Raw genomic sequence first — 22,850 nt, forward strand, 5'->3', positions numbered from 1 at the left:
GTGATCAGGGACTCAGTTTCAGGCTCAATCTCTCAAAACAGCAAATTAGAACCCGTCACCAACACCTCAACATCCAAATTACATTTTATTCATCGGAGGCATGATTTCACATTTCAGCAGTTACAGCACTGGACAGCTCCATGTAATTACAGTGGCACACACTTGCACAAGGGCTGGAAAACACAGCAGTCGTTCACACCTACACCACGCCGGCGGACATCAGTACGTTTACCGAGTGGGAGATGCACGCGTGCACGGGTACCCGCAGCTACATGGCACGCGTGCACGGGTGCCCGCAGCTACATGGCACGAGTCCCTGGCACGTGTGAAGACAGAAGGGTCAGAAACGTGAGGAGTCTGAAAAAACGCTTCGCTTGCAAAAACACTCAGAGTTTACTGCGTCATGTGTAGCGAACTCTGTTATGGCGAGTGCAGATATTGCCAAACCAGACATTGCTAGTTTATGTCATTGTGAACATCTGCTTCATAAGTGACTCGGGTAATTGAAAATGCGCAGTTCATATTGCAATCATAATTTTCTGAATCATGCCTGCCTGCGTTTACGAGATCGCCGTGCTCCATAAACGTGGAGCCTGGTAACTACTGTGTACGAGGAGCTTTATCTTAAAATAGGACTGGCCAACGACAGCTCTCACAAGCTGCAAATAACCAAAATGTTCTAACAACATTGTCCGTTTACTTGTAAAGAATGATAGTGAATGATATATCTCTGTTGATTGACTTACACCAACATGTTGTGTTTTAGTCCACAGAGAGACTAAAACCTTCCCATCTCTTAAAGTAACAGTTATGACCCGAGTCCTCGCCATCCTTCACAAACGTTTCATATAATCGAACATGACCCACACGTATATCAGTCATCAACGTGAACTGGGCAGTAAATATCGAACGGGCCGCTTAATTGTTTGACTTGCGAAGCTGGACTGACGGCTGTGGGGCATGGTGGTGGTGGAGATGAAACCGAGAACCACTGCCTCCAGTCCCCACGTGGTTGTGGGGATCACCAAGTGTGTGCCACGATACATGGATTGAGTATATGGCTTGATCACTGCCCCGGCAGCCCTGCCACACCGACAGAGCCATTATTGCACAAGACGACGACCGCTGCATGCAAGACCCGTGGAGTGGTGGGTCGCGTGGCTTGGCAACATGGACCTCTCGTCCCCGCCTCCACCCCCACAGGCGGTCACCGTTGTCACGGCTCTCCCCCGGCGGTCCGAGTGAGCGTCGCCGCGCGGTTCGACACGGGCAACGTTCGCTCGTTCCCTGCGCGTGTGGCGTTGGAGACCGCACGGAGGGCCTCGCTCCCACTCCGCACTCGGCGCACAAGACCGTGGTTTCTCTTTCATGGCTGCAGCCAGACCATTGGAATGGGATAGGTTCTCATGGGATAGATTTCCATCAGCTAGATTCCCATGAGCAAGATTCTCATGGGATAGATTCCCACATCAGCCGAGATTTCACGATCGACAGCAAGCAATGCAAATCCCACGTTCGCAATCTCAGGGAGCTGCACCGTGACGTCTGTGCAGTGGTTGCGGAAACTCGCTGCCTTTTAACAAACGACAACATTTACACAAAGCATGCAAACACAGGCACACTCACAGCGACAGCGGTCAGCACCAGCCACCAAGCCACCGATGGGCAGGACGCGACTCTACACCGACCCCTACACATGGAATGCTTCACAACCGATCACTACCCGCTACGGTGCTGTACAAAGACGGATTCGCGAAGGTGACGCGGCTCGTGGAGGTAACGAGCAGGCGATCGCCACGTTGGGAACCTGTCGGGGTTGCTCCGGGCGTGCGTCTGTTTCTATAGCCCCCCTCCCCCATAGCCACACTCGTGCGCTTGTCGTTTTAACCAATTGCATAGCCGATGCATAATGCCGTGAGCCTTCGATTCTGCGCAGCGTGTCCAGGCACACAACGAGAGCGTTGCACGCTTTCCGGCATGTCCCGACCACGCGGAACGACCAGTTGCCGCGACCGCGAAGAACCGAGTCGCGCCAGCGAGATCCACGCACGGCAATCGACGTCGGTGCGAGCTGAACTCGCTGCACGTGGAGAGCGGTTCCCACTCGAATCTCGCGGCAGGGATTGATCATCATCATCATGATCATCATCATGATCATCATCATTATTGTTATTCACGTGCAGCGCCGCGCTCGCCTGTACCAACACCGCACAACGTCGCGGGTCCGCCCCGCTGCGGTCTGAGGTATCGGCGGATATGTGAACATCTGTAGAGAACAACTGCGGTTGTGCCATGGGCGGTTAACTGGTCATGGCGGATACGCGGCGGCGGTGGAACAAGCGACGTGCTTGGCCACCGTCGCAGCGAGGGGTGGGCGTGGGGAGATCTTCAAACCGCACTCCGTTCCCTGATTCTGGAGTCGGGGGGGGGGGGGGGGGACAGGAACCGACTGGCGCGGGGTCGAGGTCCCGAGGACTGCGCACGGAGAGCGCGCTACGAGTTGGGCGAACACGGCCACAGGGGGGGGGGGGGGGGGCAACGTTGCTCCGCATTTGAGTCGACTGCCAATGTCTGGTTTTCCTCTCACCCGCAGTCTCCGGCGAGCGCTGCGTTCAACCCACAGACGAACTGAACACCACCCCCCGTGGGTAGACGCCTGCGTCACTCTCTTGTGAAGGGGGAAGTCAAAGAGCGCCACTGACGGAAGAGACTGCGGCGAGCGCGGTCTGACAGACACCGCGCCCCGTGGCAACAGACATCAATCGGCGACTTGGCACGGTACAGCGACGTGGCAGGCACCAGCGAAAGCAAAGCAGTTCACTGGCCCCTCTGCAAGCTGCACTCTGGGCCAAGGCCGCCAGAGTCGAGGGAAGCAGCTGAAGCCACTGACTAGGCAGGACGCCGCGCGTTGTGCTGCGTCTCTGCGGCTTGGCGGATCGACAGCGACGCCGTTCGAGTGCTCCGTGTCTGGTCTCGTGAAAGTGCGCCAGTGCCGAGGAGTCCTTACTTCACTACGATATTTACCCCAAGAGCGTCAGTGTGTAACGCGGCTGACGTCACTCCACCAGCCCCCCTCATTAATAATCATGCACAGGTCACGTCCTCCACATGGACCCGCCCCTCGTTAATAATCACGAGCGAGTGACGTCACGCCACATGGAGACCCCCCCCCCCATCATTAATAATCATGAAGAGGTGACGTCTTTCCAATGGACACGCCCCCCATTCATAATAATTAGCGGGTGACGTCACTCCACATGGGGGGCCGAGGCGCCCCCCCCTCGGCGTCACTCACAACCCTCACTACAAAGGCAGAACCCTCACGTCACGCGATCTCCGTCACGCTGTTGTTGAGACATCAAAGTAAAAAGGACGTCGTGGTGAACAAGGGATTATAACCTTTAAATGAATGAAGTCTGTCACCGCGCCCTTACAAATTGCACACGAATGGATGCAATGAATATCAAGTCGTGGTCTGATTTTCGCTTGCAAGTTTCACATTTGCTGCAATGCAGCCGTCCTTGGACGGGCTAAAGGCGAGTTTTCCTTAAGAGTGGAACAGCAGAATAAAACTAGAGCCACGTTTAATTCCTGTCTGCAGCTCTTGAACAAGATGGCAAAACTAACGATATCTCCGTATACTCTTTGGGCCTTTCGGTTAAGTCACGTAGATAGGTACAAATTAATAAATAAATAAACTACTACGTTGCGATCGCCACAAGCGATCGTGTTTCCTCTTCATGACGACCGCTTGAGTTGTGATGGAATCGTAGTTTTTTTTTGTTATTTTCTTTCAACCTATCTACGTGACTTTACCGAAAGACCCAAAGAATATCTCCGTAGTGAGCAAGGCTTACATATACACACACACCAAATTAATGTGTCAATTGATGCAACATTGTTAAAATAGTAAAGTGCATGTTGGGTAAAGACTAAGTTTGGAGTGATCACGTCGGAGATGTAAAAGTCACAAAACCGAACAGAATTGACTCCAACTGCTTGTGGATAATAACAACGACGATCTAATGCGACGCACCGCATTCACTATTCACTTTCACGACTAGAGGCTGACCGACTCGCTCGTGGGTCACTGCCAGCGTCGTGGTGGACAATTCCCCGCCAGGTGATCTCTCTCTCCCTGCTGTTACCAATGGAGAGATTTGTGTTTGGATCAGCACAATCAGCACTCAGGTTGCATTGCCAAGGCCACAACCGCACAGGGAGATGCTCGCAATTGAAGCAACCCCCGGCAGCAATGATTCATGTGCTCTTTTCGTGACAAACACCGACATTGAGCTTACTTTGGTAGCCATGGCTATAACATTGGAAGAGCGCGAGCCAACGGACACGTTGTAACATGTTACACGTGCGTAACATAAAGTGCAAAATACATGTGCGGTTCACTAACAAAGTGTGCGGCGACGCACGGCAACACACACACACACACCGAGTGTGGACGACGAACCAAGCTCCGGTATTGCGGCGACACGGGCCGCCGCCGCCGCCGCTGCTGCGAGCGTCTCTCGAGACGTCTTGGGCGCACGACGGAGCCACCTCCCTCGGGGTTGGCGCCAGGACAACGCGCGGTGCCCATCTCGGATTCCCACACCGAGCCTCGCCGACGAGCGCAAAACCGTCGTCAGCAGGACAAGTAGCGACTCGCTGAGACACGCGCACATGCACAGACGAATGTCCCCTCGCCTGCGGAGCCTGCTTGGGGTCTCGTGGTTACTCATCATCTCATCTCCACACTTTCTCATCTCGTGCCCCGATATTGAAATGCTCTACATTACACAAAAACATCCTTAAGGGAACTGCATTGGCAGTCGTGAACATATTACATTTCGCGATATACATCAGTAACTGCTTGGGGCAATGTCCCTGCCGTTCTACACCAAATAAAAGCAACTACCCAACACTTGAGGATATCAACATTATTTTATCATGATGATGGAAATAAGTTCACAGCCTTTTGTCAATCCACTGCTGGATAAAGACCTCCCCACTTCGTGTGATTGAGGGGTAGGGGGTGACTGACCATACTTCACCATGCTGGTCAACGTGGATTGGTGAAGGGGGTGTGAGCGATGACTCGCCACCTGTGGGAGCAGCGGCAGGGGCTCCTACCCAGGCCAGTGGGTTCGTCGTGCGGTGCGCTAACCGCTGTGCCACTACCCTACACCTCATTTGTGTTATATGATACAGCAGTAATGATGAATGTGGCGAGTTTTGTCATTTGTAACGTGGTGGTCACGTGTGGAGCGGCGGTCTCTGTCTGGCTGTGCCGTGGCGCGCCAGGCAGGGGACGTCGTCGCTTCTGCCGCGAGGGGGCCAGGCGCGGCTTCCAGTGCGTCTGCGTCCAAGCGGAGCGAGCGAGGGTGGCACTCCAGCACGAGCCGTGCCACCCCCTTCCACAGAGGACGTTACGAGCACGGTCACCACTCGAGGACAATTTACAACAGAGATGTTTTTTTGAAATCACGCGGTATAGGATACACATATTTTCATTTAAAAATCTAAATGTTTTATCTTCGAATTGAAAACCATGGCACTGGGCACTTGTAGGAATTAAAACAACAGACTTAAAGATGCGTAAACAAATCCGTGAAATTAGCAGCACTTTTAAATCTAGATCTAAAGAAATTCGTTTTAAAACTGCTTTTCGTGTTTCGTTTGTTGTGCTTCCCCTGCATCTCTGACTATCACGGTTGGCTACGTACGGTGCGAAAGAAGTTCAACATACATACAGAAGGGGAGTGCTGAGTATCGGTGAGTCTGGATTCATCATCCGCCATGGGGAGATGATGATGATGATGAGACCGGCTGAGGCGCAGGCACTGCACGGACTGCTGCTGCTGCCTCCCGAGACCGTGAGAGGAGCGACACCTCAGGCCAGCCTTGGTGATGAATGGTCTCATAGTTAACGAGGTGAGAAGAGCCCGTTAAGAAATTAACGACCATGTTTGCAAGCTTACACGTAATTATGTAGAGTTCTTTAGTGGCAGTTATTCATGTTGACAATTTCATTTTGAGGTTAATGTTCAAATTTCGGACTTGCAGGGACAATGACATCACCTGTGAGCCGCAGAACCACGGTGAGCACGTCACGGCCGACAATCGCTTCGGAGCGCCCTGCAGACACCGCGTGGTGGCATGGGGGGGCAGAGTCGCCCCCCCTCCTCCCCCCGCCCCGGATGACTGCGCTGCCCGGCCTCTCACTCAGGGAGAGGCCCGCGGTGACACCACGAGGCAGAGCCACAGCGCGCGGTGGAGACCAAGGTCTAGATGACCGCAGTGTAGGGATCACGCCAATGCGTAAAGACAAAGATCCCCCGCATAGCCGTAACAGGCTGTTAGGGTAAGTGCTGTTAGCGAGTATCTTTGTGTACAACACACACTAGAATCTCACACGCTCACTAGTCACACACACACTAGAATCTCAAGGCAAGGCGTTTTCTGACATGGAAGAGTGGTGCTTTTGACGTTACTGTAGACGAGTTAAGGGAGCATTTTCCACTTAGAAAAGAAGAAAAGTGGAAACCCAATATTTAGAATTTTATCCGATTTATAATCGGACCAATAATTCAGTCATCGATTACTTGAAAAAAAGTGGGAGAGCCCAGCCCCACAGGAATACAATCCCTACACGCGCACGCACGCGCGCGCACCCACTCGCCAGCAGCCCTCTCGTGCAGTCGTCCACGATTACCACCAGACCGTACCACGTGTGGCGCATCGTGTGCGTATTGCGTCTATCCGTGCCATGCGCCGTAGACTCGGCATGCAAAGGTGATCATCGGGTTTGCCGGCCGCCGTGACGTCTTACGCTCCTGCCGTGCTCACAGAACCAACGTACTTCCTCAACTTGAGATTTTGCGTCAATTGCCTAAAGAAATATAATCGCGTGGGGAGCAGTGGGCCAGCGGTTAGCGCACCACGCAAACACCTGGCCACTTCAATGCACTGCGCCAACCGGCGTGGTAAAGTATGGCCAAAGAAACCTCGTCACCGAAACGGCATAGTGAGGGCCTCATCCAGCAATGGATGTTCAAATGTCAGAGTTATTTTTGTAATAAAAAAAAAATTGAAATAATAACAAAAACATTATTTATCAATCCAGTAGACGGTTGATATAAAACACAATTCTGCTGCTGTATAAGGGCAGCATAGTGGCAGTGGTAACGTTCGTGCCTCACAGCAAGGAGGGCCTGGGTTACATTTCTGACCCTGGTAGCTTTCTGCGTGGAGTTTGTATTTTCTCCCTCGTTTCTACATTGGGTATCCCCTCTCTGGGTTCTCCGGTTTCCTTCAATCGCCGAAAAGAAACCACACAATGCCACCGGTATTGGCCAAACATCCCAATGCTGAACAATTACCTGCACATTACTCCATTGGGATCACACACAGAAACAACATCGCCTCTCTACTGTGCAAACTTGGCAGGACCCTCCTGGAGTCTTGAGACTCAGTGAGGCTTTCCTGGGTAACATGGACCATAATATTCACAAGTGTAAATAAATAAAGACATCCTTACGTTACACTGATGAGGTGCAGGTGGGGAACGACATCTGATACAAGCACACTATGTTGGATATAAGCACACGTGGCCTTGCCACCCGAGGGGTGTGCTTATATCCAGCCTCTACTAAAAACCTCTCAGACGAGTTTTCAAGCACTACACAAACACACGGCCGCTGGTTCCACCCAGAGCCGAACTGTCTTTGGGACCCAGAATGGGAATTCAGAGAACCGCAGAGCACGCGATAAAGAGTTGGATATGCAAGACAACACGAGAGAACAGGAGACAACTCGAGAGAACGAGCTCCCTGTCAGTCGCACGTGGCATGGGATCATTGTAAACCTGGCGATAACTTCTCTGCCCGTTAAGTGTTGCATCCCAGACGCGGCAGAGCGACAAAGACTCCGCGCTCCGCACAGCGCCGCACGTGCCACCCAAGCGGCGGCGGACATTTTTTTTACGTTCGCTTTTAATCCCAGGAGAATAAGACAAGTAAGCACTGGTAAACCGAAAATAGTCCATAGGACTTTGCATCCCTCGGAGAGGGCCGCCGGTCTACGGAGCGGCCGTACTCCCCGGAGCGGCCGTACTCCCCGGAGCGTCTTCTGTGCCCGGGGAGGCCGTGGCAGGGCCGTTGGCCTCCGGGAGGCGCAGCAGCTGCTGCACGAGCCGCTCGCCGAACTGCGCGCGGCTGTAGCGCTGCGCCTGGTAGGCGGGGGACAGCTTGTAGAGGATGTAGGCGTTGTTGATGGCGATGCTGAGCGCCAGCCAGAACACCTGCTGCCACGTCTTGTTGGGCTTGTGCGATATGAAGTACCTTTGCGCGTAGAGACACACGAACGACGCGTGGTGAGCATCGCTGCGCCGAGAGAACGCAAAGGGTGAAAGTGCGGCCCCCCAGTTGCTTGCTCGCGGAGAGGCCTCGGCTAAAGGGGGCCCTTTAGAAGCTCTCCAGAGGGTGCTACCGTGATGGGTTTGAGATGACGACGATGCGAGTGTGTGCGCGTGTTGGGGTCACGCTCCTACCGGCTGTATTTGTCGTCGTATTTACAGATGTAGCCCAGGTGAGCGGCGAAGGCTTCCACAGCCTGTGGGCAAGCCACCTCCATCAGGTGTCCACCCTTGCGCTTGATGATGGCTCCTGGCAGAGGAGACACACGCAGGGGTCTGCTGTTGGATCCCAAGGCCCTGCACATGTTTAGTGGTATGGTTGGGTAAATCGATTCAGAGGAGCACACAACCCAAAACGTGTAAAACTCTTGTTGACGCATGAAGCTGGGCTGCCTGTCATGAGTTTTAAGCGTCATTCATGATTTCGATTTAAAGCTTTCGTGACTGCAGGGATTCATCTTCTTGGTTCTTTCGGTAAAGTCACGTAACTTTACCGAAAGAACCAAGAAGACGTCATTCATGATTTCAATAAACTAAACAAACTGGCGACGCTGCTGCGTTGGCAGCGGTGCACAGGAACAAACAATAACAACAACTCGATACTGTGGCCTGACAAGGAAACACACACAGTATTTCTACTGTATATATACTGTGTGTCTAGATTGTTTTCTCCTTTGCAAAGCATCTTGAGACGCGGTTGCATCGAGACGCTGTCCTGGCCCCAAGCGCTGGGGTGGAGCCACGCGGCTGCTGCTGGGTGGGGCCATGCCGACGACTGATCGGACCTCACCGCTCCCCCTCGTGAACCTCAAACACATTAACAGCTTATGAATCATATCTACAAGATATTAATCTACATGCTCTGCTGATTAAACCACCGCTGGACGAAGGCCTCCCCACGTCGTATTGGTAATGGGGGGGGGGGGTGTTTATAAAAACAACCGTTTATATGTCGCTGCGTCATTCCTGCAAGCAGCATCTCGCCACGTTGCACGATCCACACACACAGAGAGTGCAAATATACAATAAATATTTTTTCAGTTAATTAACGACGAGCGTTTATACGCGTGGGAGGAAACCGCAGCATTTGGAGAAAACTCACGCGTGGGAGGAGGTAACACTCCCTTACCATCCGCTCTCGGTGGCGAGGAGTGGCTCAGGATCAGTTTAAACATCATACGGTGCCGACGGTGGTCCTGCTCTTTACGACCGTGCACAGTGGTGGATTGAACACGCATGTCAAGTTATAAAATGAGAAAGTACACCGCTACGTTGACTACAACTGCCACACACCTCTTCTTGAGACGTCTCAATCTTTGCAGGCTATGCAGCAATTAATCAAATAAAATGCATAAGAGAGATGAATATTTTACCCAAATAAGATACGCCAACATGTTGTGCTCACAAGCCAGACCGCCAGCCAGAAAAACTGGTCCACAGCACGAAAACCACAACAGCATTCCATTCCAGAGTCAGCCAGTGTCTGTCTATATTGACAGCTATAGTCAGCTTTGCAACCCCAGAGGAAAATGCACAGTTTAGCACGTAGGCTTTCGCGACCAATATCACCCATAATACAGGTGATGCAATCCAACCCAAAACCCCTGGATTATGGAGGAGAATGCACGACGGCGGCAGAGGACACCGACTGGCGCTTGCTCAACACGCTCAGCTGCAGTGCCTAGGCAGCGACTCAATCTGGGACGACCCGCAGCTGTTGCGAACACGGTCGAAATAAACAGTGGTCACTAGCCCAGTCCACGTGCTCCACGCTTCACATTGTGCCCCGCACTTTGGGTGAATCGCTTGGACGCGCCAACAGGGAGCGGGCGGCCGAGGGACAGCGCGAGCGATGGACACTTCCTCCAGCGCGCGAACCTGCTGGCCAGAGGCGACGCCATCCGGCGTGCCTGGACAACACCGTCCCGGCACGGCAGCAGCGTCGTCACATTCTGTTTTTGAATGGTCGCATCCAAATGCCGTAGGGATCCAAACCATGTTTACCGCTGACATCACCCGCCGTGAAAATGTGACGTCAGTGGTGCAGTCACCGAGGAAGGACATCCCCAGCTCTGCCTATCGCCTGTCGTTACGATACCCAGCACCACACGCGCGTGCCCATCACCCATTCCACACGGACCACAAACGGAGTTCGCACTGCCCCCACTCGAATCCAGAATCACGGTCCAGCAATCCCGGTGGCTGCCAAGCCTCAGTGTGCGTCCTGCCCTGGTTGGGGACTCACCTTGCTTGAGCGGCGAGTAGGCGTTGGTTAGGAATCTGAAGAGGCTCTTGTTGGACCAGCAGAGCAAGGAGGTGCCGCCCTTGATGAGGGCGCTGTGCTGGCCACGAGCCAGCGGATGCTTCGGCCCCGTCAGGGCCGTGCGGGGCAATCCCGTGCAGTCACTCTTCCGTGGGCTCAGCAGGCCGCAGCAGTGGATGCCTGCACATTGTCAACAGCCCACATCACGCTCATGGCTCCCACTTACTTTTAGCACGCGACTATCTGGAGGATGGCTGCCACGGTGGTGCGACTGTTTTGCACACTGGAACCGCAAGCCAGAGGTTACCGGCATGGCGGTTGAAACGATGGTGGCAAGTTTTTTTTAAATCACCCATCCCGGTTCACAGCAGGGTAATGAATACACTACAGTTAGTCGATTAGTACGTCACGTGTGGTGGGGTAAATTGTCAGTAGTCTCACCTCCACGAGAGGTAGTTCTAGAGAGCCCGTCTAGAGGGTATTTGGCCTTATTTTCTACGCTGGCCAGACGTCTTAGAAGAGGTGGGGGACAACCCACACTTAACCCCTCCACACGTGACCTGCCGATCGACTGGCGTATCCAGTTACACCGCTGGGTAGACAGGGGCGTGGGGATTTAACTGCCGCGCCAGGAGATAGAACCGGCAGCCTTGGGATTGCACGTCCTGTACGCAGAGCGGTGCAGAATGGTAGCCTCCGTACAATTTTTTAAGAGTGATCTTTAACCATTTCCCATTTCGAGACGTCTAAGTTTCAGGGTGGATCCTGTTCACCACTGAATCTCGGAACGCGCAAGCGGTTAGTGTTATTTTCATTTAGACAGGCGTCACACTTTCGTTTTAAAGATATTGTATTGTACTCACCTCGGAGAACTGTAGCGAACCGACCAATCTATGATAGCTGGTGCCAAACTGTGCCACATGCCCTCCCACATGGCCTTTTACTTCCGATTCCATTTGGAATCAATTTCATTCCGCTCCGATGACGTAAACGTACGTAATTAAAATCGTGACGGAATCGGAAGAAAAACCCGACGAGGGGTGACGCACCCTTCTCCTGGAACTCTTGGAAGAGTGGCAGGCTGGTGATGCTGGGCCCACAGAAGATCACGTAGCCGTTCGGGGGGAGGCTGTGGCACAGCCTCCTGGCCACCAGGCCGTGCAGCTGGGACTTGCTGCGGAAGGCGTCGAGGCAGTCCGAGCCGCTGCCGCTGCTCTCCTTGAGATGCACGTGGATCTGCCAGGGGCGAGCAAAGTTGTGAACCGCATTGAACTTCACGACGTTACACGGACTACTTTACAGCTCGTACTAGGGACGCGTTTCGGATTATAAACATTCTGAAATAATATTTTGCAGTTTTGGTATTACCTACATTATGCAATAATTGAACAAGTCTTTGTGCGAAGAAAAGCGATGTCTCCCGGTAGCATGTGATGCCACGTTTGGCAGAATCGCCGAAACAAAGAAGTTCTAGTTTGTCAGAAGTCATACATGCGGATAAATCCAAAAGAAAGTTTTTTTTCTGATTTTAGAAATATTTCATATCGGCGACATTTTTGGATTTTTTTAATTAATACAAAAATTGGGAACACATTCCAAACCCATGTTTGTCACAGTTGAAAATTGAGCAGGGTAGAGCAGATCAGACAAAGAGCATCTCATTTACTGCCAACAGCGACAGCCAAGTGACAAAGCCCTGGAGGTTAAAATGGCCACGTATCCATTCAATAAATTGTAACAATTTGGAGTCGTGATTCGATTCAATAATTTATTGTAAAAAAAATCTCATTATTAGACTCATTTGTGTTTTATTTAAATTTTTATTCTGGATTACTTGTTTGGTTTGGTTTGTTTCATTAGCCGAAATGTAACATCAGCATATCGCACGATTTCGTTAGCGTTGATCAGCGCTATCCGACTGCTATACGCACAATTCGATCCGTGTATCTTGAGCGTAAACATTGATTTTAGACTACCAATCAATTAATTGTGACATGAGTAATATAGAATCAGTGTCACACACAACGCTGATCATATATTATGAAATATTAATAAGGGAAGTAATTTTGAGTGAAATAGCTTCCCATGATTGTCTTCAAATTTACCAGAAATACAGATCAGTATCCACCAAGGTGATGTCACAAAAGCAAATATTTCCCGAAAATAAAGTGTAAATAACACGAGATGGAAAATCGAACCATGAACCTGGGAAAAACACAGGAAGCATTGTAGCCAGAGGGCATTCACCCTGAACATTTGGCAGCACACCTGTATTTGTCTGAATTCTGGAGGGGGATTGGTTGGATTCTGTCTCGTGGCATTGGTGGCTGCCTGTCTCTCTGCCCCCGTTTGCAGGGGAATGTGGTTTGGGCCTTCTTGGAAGTTGTCAACCTTCTAGAAGGCGACGGCCCAGACTGTCCTCACACAGGGAAACACACCTGCTTGCTTCCTACTGCACCCGTTAATGCTGCACGCTCAGTGCTCTACGACAGCGCACAGCGAATCGTTAACTTCACATACACGTGCGTGTGTGCGTTTCCACGACATCCCTCTGCATTGGCGAGGCCGCACCTGGCAGATGAACCCCGTCTGCGAGCACTGCCGCACCCACAGACCAAACTTGCGCTTCTTCCTGCGCCGCCGCTCGCCCCCCTCGGACGCGCAGCCGCCGCTGGTGCACGCCGCCAGGAAGGTGGGGTCCTCCTCGATCAGCGGCTCGTGCAGCACCTGGGGGGCAGCGGGGGGGGGGGGCAGCGGGGGGGGGGGGGCTCGTGAACCCCCCAACTCGTGCTGCTTGGAGCACCGACTGCAGGACGCTCGCCTGGTCCGACCGGATTCTACGGATTATAGGACGCACTCCCCCCCCCGCCTGCGGTGTTAAGTGTTTATTTTGAATGTGTGTACATGTTCCGGATGTGTTTGTTTATGGACATTGGATACGCTTTAGAGTGCATCTTGCTTTCTGGGGCACCTTGTAAACCGGAGAATACGGCAACACAAAGTGTGTGAATGCCGCGCAGGGACGCGCTTTGTGCCGCCAACCCTTCGGAGAGAGAGCGGCAAGTAGCCGAATTGCGCGCGCACACACCGTGACTGTAAACCGCAACTTGCCAAGGTCAATCCTCTGTGACAAATATTGCACGTGCACAGCAAAAACGTGGTTTACGAGTTGATATCGCTGGAATGTCTCTGCTGACCGCGAACAGGCCGTGCGAAATGCAGTCGACCCGTAATATTGTATCCGCTGCTGCATTAGCAGCTCAAGTGCCTCTGCCGTGGGTGACGTGTGGCAAGAGAAGCCACCCAGAGACCCTGACCAATAACAAGCTCTGTCCCCTAACCATATACACCAATCTTACATCTAAACCCCTAACCGTAAACCCCTACCTCATACGGAAACTTGATAAGCAGCATCAACGAGTAATTCGACCAATGAAACCAAGGAAGATCTGTGGATGAAGCTCTGGTTTACAATTGGACAGAATCTGCGGGCGAAGTAGCGATGCCAGAGACTCGGATCTGCGCGGTGGGGCGGTCAGCTCGGCGAGGGGAGCAATAAACCCACCGCACCTGCGTCTGGGAGGGCATGAAGGACGCTTCGAAGGATGACTTGAGCGAGTCGAGGAAGGGCTGCACCTTGTAGAGGCCCGGCAGGTCCTCGCGGGCGGAGCGGAACGCCACCACGTGAAAGTACTTGAGCAGCTTCTCGAAGCGGACGCGCGTCATGGCCACCGCCACGCTGCGGTTGCCGTAGAAACCGCCGCCCCAGATGCTGAGCACCGACTCGCAGTGGTGTGTCGCCGTGGAGGCCACCACGCCTGCCACGACGCGCGCCAGATCGCGTTACGCACAGGCACATGCACACTCGTCATCGCCGTCAGCAGCGCCTTGGTCTATTCATCGCCGCTGGATGAAGACCTCCCCAAGCCATTGCAATCTCTCATTGTCACACGACGCATCAATACATCGAGCTCATGCGCACACGCTGCACGGTGGGCATCCTCTTTGGCGCATTCCCTCTCCTGGCTGCCACTCTTATTATTATTAATATTCGTCTCGACCCCTGGCCATCGTCCCTTTTCGTGACGCGTCCTGCCCAAACCCCACCCTTCTTTAGGGTCAATGTGATGTCTAACTGGGGTACATTCTCTAAGCCATGTGCAAAAAGCGCGCTAAACAACTGAAGATGTCAGGGCCAACACCAGTGACGATTCATCTGAACTGGTCCTGGGCCTGGTGATAGCCACCCACCCCCTCGTGTGCCGTTCACAAGTGCTGCCAGCAGTACTTGTACTGCCAGCAGCACTTGTGCAAAAAGTCTGTCAAGGCTACACGGGGGACCTTTGTGTGTGGGTGTGCTCTTCTATGTAGGCAAATTGAAGAGCAGATGACATCACACCTGATGTGACCAGACACTCCAGGATAAAACACAGCTCGTCATTTTCACACTTCCTCTCCTTACTTTGACCGTCCCTTAACACGCCACTCATCTCCGGTTCTCAATCCCCTTGCGTCCTCCTGACACCAGTGGCAGTGAATTCCCCATCAAGGCGCTGCGAGGAGGGGGCACGGTCATCTGCTCTGCACGGCGCTCTCTCACCAAGGAAGGCTCGCATCTCAGCGACGTCCACCTCGTGCCAGGCAGGATCCTGCCCGAAGCGCTCCTGGAACTTGCGAGCGTAGGCGTTCGTCTGGGAAACCATGATCTTGAGAAGGCCGTCAGGCACGAACAGCTGGAAGAAGTCCGCCGGAGTGGCCGACGCGGGCATCTGCAGCGTGGGGCCTGCAGCGACAACGACGACCGCTGCTCTGAGTGTCATCGCGTGACAGCGGCGCCGAGATCCGCGATCGCAGGCCTCCGACTCGCACGCCGCGTTGGGCTGTCGATGAGCTTGGCAGACGTTGGACACGCAAGGTTAAAGCTGCGCTTAACACGATCCAGTGTGCGATCATAAATGCACAAACAATGAAAGCACGGAGCACATCTCACGCTGGTCGTGACAAACTCGCACGGCGCACTGTTCAGGTGACCGGATCAACGGCATCACCGCTTGTCGCGTGAACTTTGTACATTACGATCGAGTACGGCAGTTGTGTGGTGTCAATAAAGCACCAGCTTGTTGTAGATATTGGCTTGCGTAAACAATATCATCCAGTTTCAGAATTATCCATGACACTATTACTAATCCAATTACTGTAATAACGTTATAGTATTTTATACAGAAGTTTAAGTAATTGTGTAGTCAGGAATATCCACCTCACCGAGTCATTTTAAATCGATTGACGATGCCTACTCTGTTCTCTTATTCCTCTTCTGCGGATGCGGCAACAACCTACGAGTTAATTACATAACATTTTCTAAATACTGTAAGCATTCACTTCAGATATTCCCACGTATTGTTGGTCTGTCACTGTTCTTCAGAATATACAATGTGTGATATCATAGATCACCAAGCTGAAATCCCATTTATTTGTGAGCCAGTATTATCTTACACTGATACAAAATCTATTCTGGCCACAGGATTAGATCACTGTACAACAGGCATTGTGTTAAAGCTACTATTGAATACCGTAATGTCAAAAGCTACACTCTACAACATTCACGAATCACACAGCTTCCTGGTGACAAACGCTTCCGTTAGAATATTACTGTACCTGTACATCTGGTCTAAATTTAGCCCGAAATCCATAGCTTCATATAATCATATAATATAATCAAATCATATAAAGACATATTAAAGGTTGATTTACTATTTAAATAAGAATGCAGCATCTTGTCATAGAGTTGCACCTTGCACGAATGTTTTTTTCAAAGAAACAACAGTGGCTTTTCCTTAAATGTCTGTACGGTAATTGCTACGGAGTAGAGCTCCGTACACAACACGCTACGATTTACATTCATAAAAGCAGCGTCCAAATTCAACCGCATCCCCAGACGCATGAAAACAAATGGGGTCTTAAGTACGTACGTCGAACTTCTTTCGCACCGTACATAGCCAACCGTGCCAATCGTAGGCGTGGAGCAGGGACGGCAAACCTAAAACACAAAAAGTAGGTCTAAAGAAATGAAACAAACGCCTCAACCGTCCTTGCTTGATGCGTTGCTTCAGCATCCTTGCTTGTTGCGGTGCTGGGAGGTGAACGAGTCTGGGATCAGGTGGGATAGAGGGAACTTGAGCCAGGCACTGACCTTGGGCAGACAGCTGAAGAGGACCCGAATCAATAAGAAATAATTGGTATTCATACATTATAATGTGAACTCGCACAACCATCATCACCGTCGTGGTGACAGAGGGGAGTGCCGCTATGGTTCAGTGGCGTGATGCTGCCGAGACATCACGAAGGGGTGATGCGAGGGAGATGAGACTGCGATGGTAAATTGACGGGTACTCTCCTGAAAGGGCTGCTTCCTCGTGGTCAGTAGGGAGCACCGGTGAGTTTACAGCACAGCGGACACAACTCAGCCGTGCGGTTAATTGCCCCACTGCTCGATACTAACTGCCTAATTACATTTCATATCAGGGTCATAATTATTCCATATTTTGTTCGCGTGCTCGTTACGTCCTTCCGAATGGGGTAATTGAACGTTACGTCGTCATAAGCGCCATGCGATAATGTGCGATAGCTTCTGGGATAGCATCAGGGAACGGCGCACACCTCGTCTACCACCCGGGGAACTTGGGCTATCCATCAACACGCGTCTCCTCCTGCATCGACACAAATGGCCACGTTTACCCCGTCAAGGTGACATCTCTGACCTGCCTGTGTTCTCTGATCCACCCGTTCCTCTTCCCTTATCTCAGAGTGCATCTCTCTGGACTTGTTTGTGCACTTTTCGGGTTTCGTACCGTTCTTTTGTCAATGCCGACGATTCCGATTCATATGTCATAGCAGGCGATATAAACCAATTGGAAACATTTTGCTTTGGGCTCGGTGTGCTTGTCTATAACGCGTAGTGCATGTATTTGTTTTTTGCACGTTAAGCTTTGGACGTGTTCTTCATCAGGGTCCATGTTTCACCCATACATCATCACATCCTGGCCATTCGTGTACAGTACCTGATAACCACTTCCCGCATTTCGCCACAGTGCACAATTCATCTCTGCCCCAACCAAAGGTTACTTTGTAACAGAAGGCAAATGCCAGAAACATGAGAAATCAGCTGCCAGATAACACATCTCATCACCTGCTGTACAGGACAGTACTGTACATCACATTACCCGCTGGAGGGATAAACACCACATCACCCAGAGTCGCCATGACCCAATGCGATCTGGGCTCATTCACGCTCGTTCAGCAGAGGCGGCTCTCCTAATTGCAGTCAACGACCCTGCCTCTTGGTAATGGGTCTCCATCACTCTTCTCGCCTCTAGACCTCACTGCTGCGTTTGACAACATGCGCCGATCCTTTCTCAGAGAGCCTCCAATACGGTGTAGGCGTCTCAGAACACTTCCCTCCGGAGTCCGGTCTCGTCTCTCAAGCCGCCCTCTTGATGCTGCCGCTTAAGCACCGTCTCCATCTATAGAATTCAGGTGCAGAGCTGTGCCACAGGGCTCCCTGCTGTTCTCCATCTAACTCATTCCTCTTGGCAAACTCATCTCCATCAGCAACACCGAGCCCCACCACTTATGCTGGTGACACCCAAGAGCTACATTCCCATCCACTCGACAAACCCAACCCCGCTGCTCACTCGCGCATCTCACCGGGACGCGGTGACATCTTGCCAAAATTGAAATCCACCTCATCAGTAATATAAACTCCAGTTCGAACATGCACCTCGTAAACTTCAACAGCACGTTGGCAAAACGAGTGCTACACCTTTGAGTTGGGGGCCGTCCATAAATGACGTCACACACCTAGGGGGGGTGAGGGGGGGTCAGACATTTGTGACCATGTGTGACGAGGGGGGTTTGAGAAATGTGACGTCACGTCAAAATGTACAACTGTAAATAAATACACAATAGAATTGTAACAACACTAATTTTTATACATTTTCATTATTAACTAGTTGATTATTAAAATTTACTAAGGTCACCTTTTATTTATTCCATGAAGGAGCATTTCGCTTCTCCATGGGAGAATGGAGAAGCATACATTTTGTAAAAATGTTTAATGATTGTTATTAAACATTTTTATTTTAATGATTCTACCAGGGCTTTTCATTCTGTGAAATGAATGTGAATGTTTTAATTGTACTCTCCATTTTGCTTTGTTCTACTACAGAGTTTCAACAAATTTTTTGATAGTTATAATTACTTTTAATATTTGATAATTATAAGATAATTTTATTATAATATTCTGAACATCTGCAGTTTTGGTTAGACGTTGAATATTTTCAAGTACATTTTATGCTAAATTTCAGCTTTCCAACGCCTCCTTTTAAATAAATGTTTTCGCCTACAACAGAGTGCAGCGCCACATTAAATACGCACTGCAATGGCAATAGTTTAAAGTGATTTGAAGCATGTTTTATTTTCAAAATGGAAATATGGTTGGGGGGGGGCAGAGCTTTGTGACGTCATATTTGAGGGGGGTCTGACTTTTTATGACGCCGTGTTACGAGGGGGGGGGGGGGGTCAAATCATTGATGCCGAACGCTCATTCCCTTCAAAAATCTCTCCAATCTCTCAACTCTGAAGGACCTCCTGCAACATCTCTCGTATCCACCGCTCCCTCATCCCATCCGCTGCTTAGACCTTCACTACCTCTCACCGGGACTACTATAATCTTCTTCTCTACGACCTCCCCCCCAAACGCCAATCGTCCAGAACGCTGCCGCAAAACTCTCCCCGTCCAAACCCGTGCACGGAACCACGGCACCAAAGTTCTCGGATCTCCCAGTTGAGAGTGAACTACAGGATCGCACTCGCCGTATTTAAGACCCTCCATATACTGCCTCTCCCTACTACCCATCTGTTCTCCATTTCAGCACCAGGCCCTTCTCTCTCAGCCCGGGTGAACCTCCACTCAATGGGAGGTCGCTCCTTCTCTGCTGCCTTCCCCGTAGTCTCGACTTTCCTGCCCTTTTTCAAATTGAAGGCTCAACACTTTACTCCTCTCTTCTGCCTATGAAGCCCTCTCACGATGGCCGTCAGTTTGGCTAATACACTACTACAGAGTAGATATGCTTCCTGTTTCCGGCAATGATCTGCAATGCAAACGTCCTACTTTCTGTTGCGTCTTGAGATCCCTGCAGCATTTAGACGCCGTTAATCCCACGTGTATTCTTTATTATATCACATTACCTGCTATCGAGACCTCACCTGCGGTATGAACATCACATACTGTGCAGGCATCATCCGCTGTATATTATAAATCACAACACCTGCAGCATCGCCATCCCATCACCTGCAAGTCGTATTGTTAACAGGAATCACACCATCGGCTGTACACACATCTGCCGTACAATACATGTAGTCAATTCACCTGCTGTATCGACATCACATCGCCTGCCATCACATCACCTGTGAGCGCAGCCCAAACCTCAGCGTAGGACCCCCTGGCTTGTGGGAGGTGACCCCACAGCGAGCGAGAGGCTTCGTGAACCCGTGGGGGCATTTGAGTGGTGGTATCTTCCCCCCCCCCCCCACCGCGTGTGCGAGTCGGGTTTACTCCGGGCACTCCGGCTTCCTCGCACAAGCAAACCGCTACTTCCAAACGAATTGGTCAAACATCCACAGGGACCTCCTGAAAACGAGTATTGAGGCTCATTGAGGCTTTCCTCGACAAATGGCATCATTATTATCGTTGTAATATTATTGTACAAGCATTATTGCATTGTCCAAGTGCATTGTTGGCAACACAGAGATAATGATCATAAACAGGTCTGTTTAACCACGTAAAATAAAATAGCTTCTTAATCCATCATTCGCTGTATGGCCGCGTGGATCAATGTTTGAGCAGCACTCATCGTCTATGGCCAGATCACTCGGAATGCGACCAACACAACAAGACAAGCAGGGTTAAGCCTGCACGGCGCTTGAATGAGGGACCACCATTAATTAAAAAAACAGCGTGCATAAACACAGGTGCTATAGGCTGCTACGGGACTGTGTTGCGGATAGCAGAGGGCAGAGCCGAAAAAGCAAATGTTGTACGGTACTTACATCATGTGCTACAATCCACGCATATGCTCCGCTCCTTCACCAACTCGCACTGACCAGCGTGGTGGAGTATGGACAAATAACCCTCACGACCCGCACAGGCGGCGTGGGGGGCAAGCCGTCATCCAGCAGTGGATTAAGAATCGGACTGTCACGTGTACCTCGCATGTTTAAGCAACCAAGCAAGCGCTGCCGGGACCGGCTTCCACTTCACTGGGTCTCATCAGCAGGGCGTGGCCTCTCGGCTTCCCGGTTTAGCCGAGTCACTCAAATGTCGCCGTGCCTGGGCATGGCCCTGCTGCTGGAATAATAAACAATAGCGACATTAACTCAACATCGGTCCTTGAGGCCACGGCTATCCGTGGCGATCGCCGCTGCGAGCGCGCGCGCGGCTCTCGCCTCCGTCCCCCGCTCGCTCCGCGCAGGTGCCGCGCAGGTGCCGGCGGCAGGTGCCCCGCGCTCCCCACGCACCGCAGCTCCCCACGCACCGCAGCTCCCCACGCGCGCACGCACCGCAGCTCCCCGTGAAGTCGGGGAAGGGCGCCGCGTCCCGCAGGCAGCTGCTCCACCCGTCCTCTCCGCACTCCTCCGCCTCCCTCTCGCCGGCATCTCCCCCCCTCTCCTCGCCCTCCTCGGCCAGCGGGTTTCTGAAGAACAGCCCCGCGTCCTCCGCTGCCTCGCCCGCCTCGCCCGCCTCGGCTCCCCCGGCCGTCACCGCGGCCGCTACGGCGGTGGCGCCGCCGGTGCCTCCGCCGTGATCCGAGGAGCTGTCGGAGGAGCTGTAGAAGGGGTTCCCCGCGCTGCTGTCGCCCCCGTCCGTGGCGTCGTCCCCCGACTCGCCGAACACGTCGTCCGATATGTTGAGGCTCTCGTAGCGGCACTGCGCCTGGCGCAGCAGCGACAGCACCGAGCGGCGCTCCTCGCCGGCGCACGGAGCAAGGGCAGCGGCGGCGGCAGCCATGGCGATGCGAGATGATGGAGACGATGATGCTGGAGATGATGGTGGAGATGATGATGGTGGAGATGTGCGCGGAGCGAGCAAGGGCGGTGCGTGGTGTGTGATGGTGCACGCGCAGCGCGGGCTGTAGTGAGAGTGCAGTAGAGATGTGTGTGTGTGTGGTGTGAGCGCCTGTGTGCGCCTGTGTGTGTCTGTCAGTGTGTGCGCCTGTGTGCCCGTGTGTGGGTGTGATGAAGAACTGCTCGAATCGCTCCGCCTGTTCGCGGCAGGGCGTGCGTGTGAGATGTGTGCGTCTGCGTGAAGGGTTTGGGGTCTGCGTGAAGGGATTGGGGTGTGTGTGGGATTGGGGTGTGTGTGATTGGGGTGTTTGTGATTGAGGTGTGTGTGATTGAGGTGTGTGTGATTGGGGGGTCTGTGTGATTGGGGTGTGTGTGTGTGTGATTGGGGTGTGTGTGTGTGATTGGGGTGTGTGTGTGTGATTGGGGTGTATGTGATTGGGGTGTGTGTGATTGGGGTGTGTGTGTGATTGGGGTGTGTGTGTGATTGGGGTGTGTGTGTGATTGGGGTGGGTGTGTGTGATTGGGGTGTGTGTGTAATTGGGGTGGGTGTGTGTTATTGGGGTGTGTGTGTGATTGTGGTGTGTGTGATTGGGGTGGGTGTGTGTGATTGGGGTGTGTGTGTGATTGGGGTGTGTATGTGATTGGGGTGTGTGAGTGATTGGGGAGTGTGTGTGATTGGGGAGTGTTTGTGATCCGCTAGTGATGGCGATGCACGACTCTGTGATGCGTGTTGGAGAGTGTAATGAGAGTGTAATGAGTAATAGTGATGCGTGCGTGCGTGCGTGCGATGTACTGCAGAGTGTGTTGTACGTGGTGTGATTGGGATGCACTAGAGAGTGTGTTGTACGTGGTGTGATTGGGATGCACTAGAGAGTGTGTTGTACGTGGTGTGATTGGGATGCACTAGAGTGTGTGTTGTACGTGGAGTGATTGCGATGCACGATGCACGAGTGTGTGGGAGGAGCGGAGCGGTGTATGGATTGTGCGGTGTGGGCTGTGCGTTGCTGATGGGACAGAATTTATTATTACTCATCTGAGTGGATTGTGGGCAATCCA

General features: G+C 52.0%; 1 protein-coding gene across 1 annotated transcript; it reads right to left on the bottom strand.

Moving 5' to 3' along the window:
• Nucleotides 1-66: 66 nt before the first annotated feature.
• On the bottom strand, nucleotides 67-22,281 carry PGBD5 (piggyBac transposable element derived 5; the record flags this gene model as incomplete). The annotated part of the gene is made up of 8 exons (XM_061549725.1): nucleotides 67-8,336; nucleotides 8,546-8,660; nucleotides 10,656-10,853; nucleotides 11,723-11,909; nucleotides 13,245-13,400; nucleotides 14,244-14,491; nucleotides 15,274-15,456; nucleotides 21,291-22,281. Coding segments are annotated over 8 exons (2,340 nt in total), but the record flags the coding sequence as incomplete, so codon positions are not given.
• Between the last annotated feature and the right edge of the window lie 569 nt (nucleotides 22,282-22,850).

The sequence above is a fragment of the Lethenteron reissneri genome, chromosome 11 (assembly GCF_015708825.2).
Source record: "Lethenteron reissneri isolate LAM-NWPU_2019-01 chromosome 11, ASM1570882v1, whole genome shotgun sequence".
NCBI lineage: Eukaryota > Metazoa > Chordata > Hyperoartia > Petromyzontiformes > Petromyzontidae > Lethenteron > Lethenteron reissneri.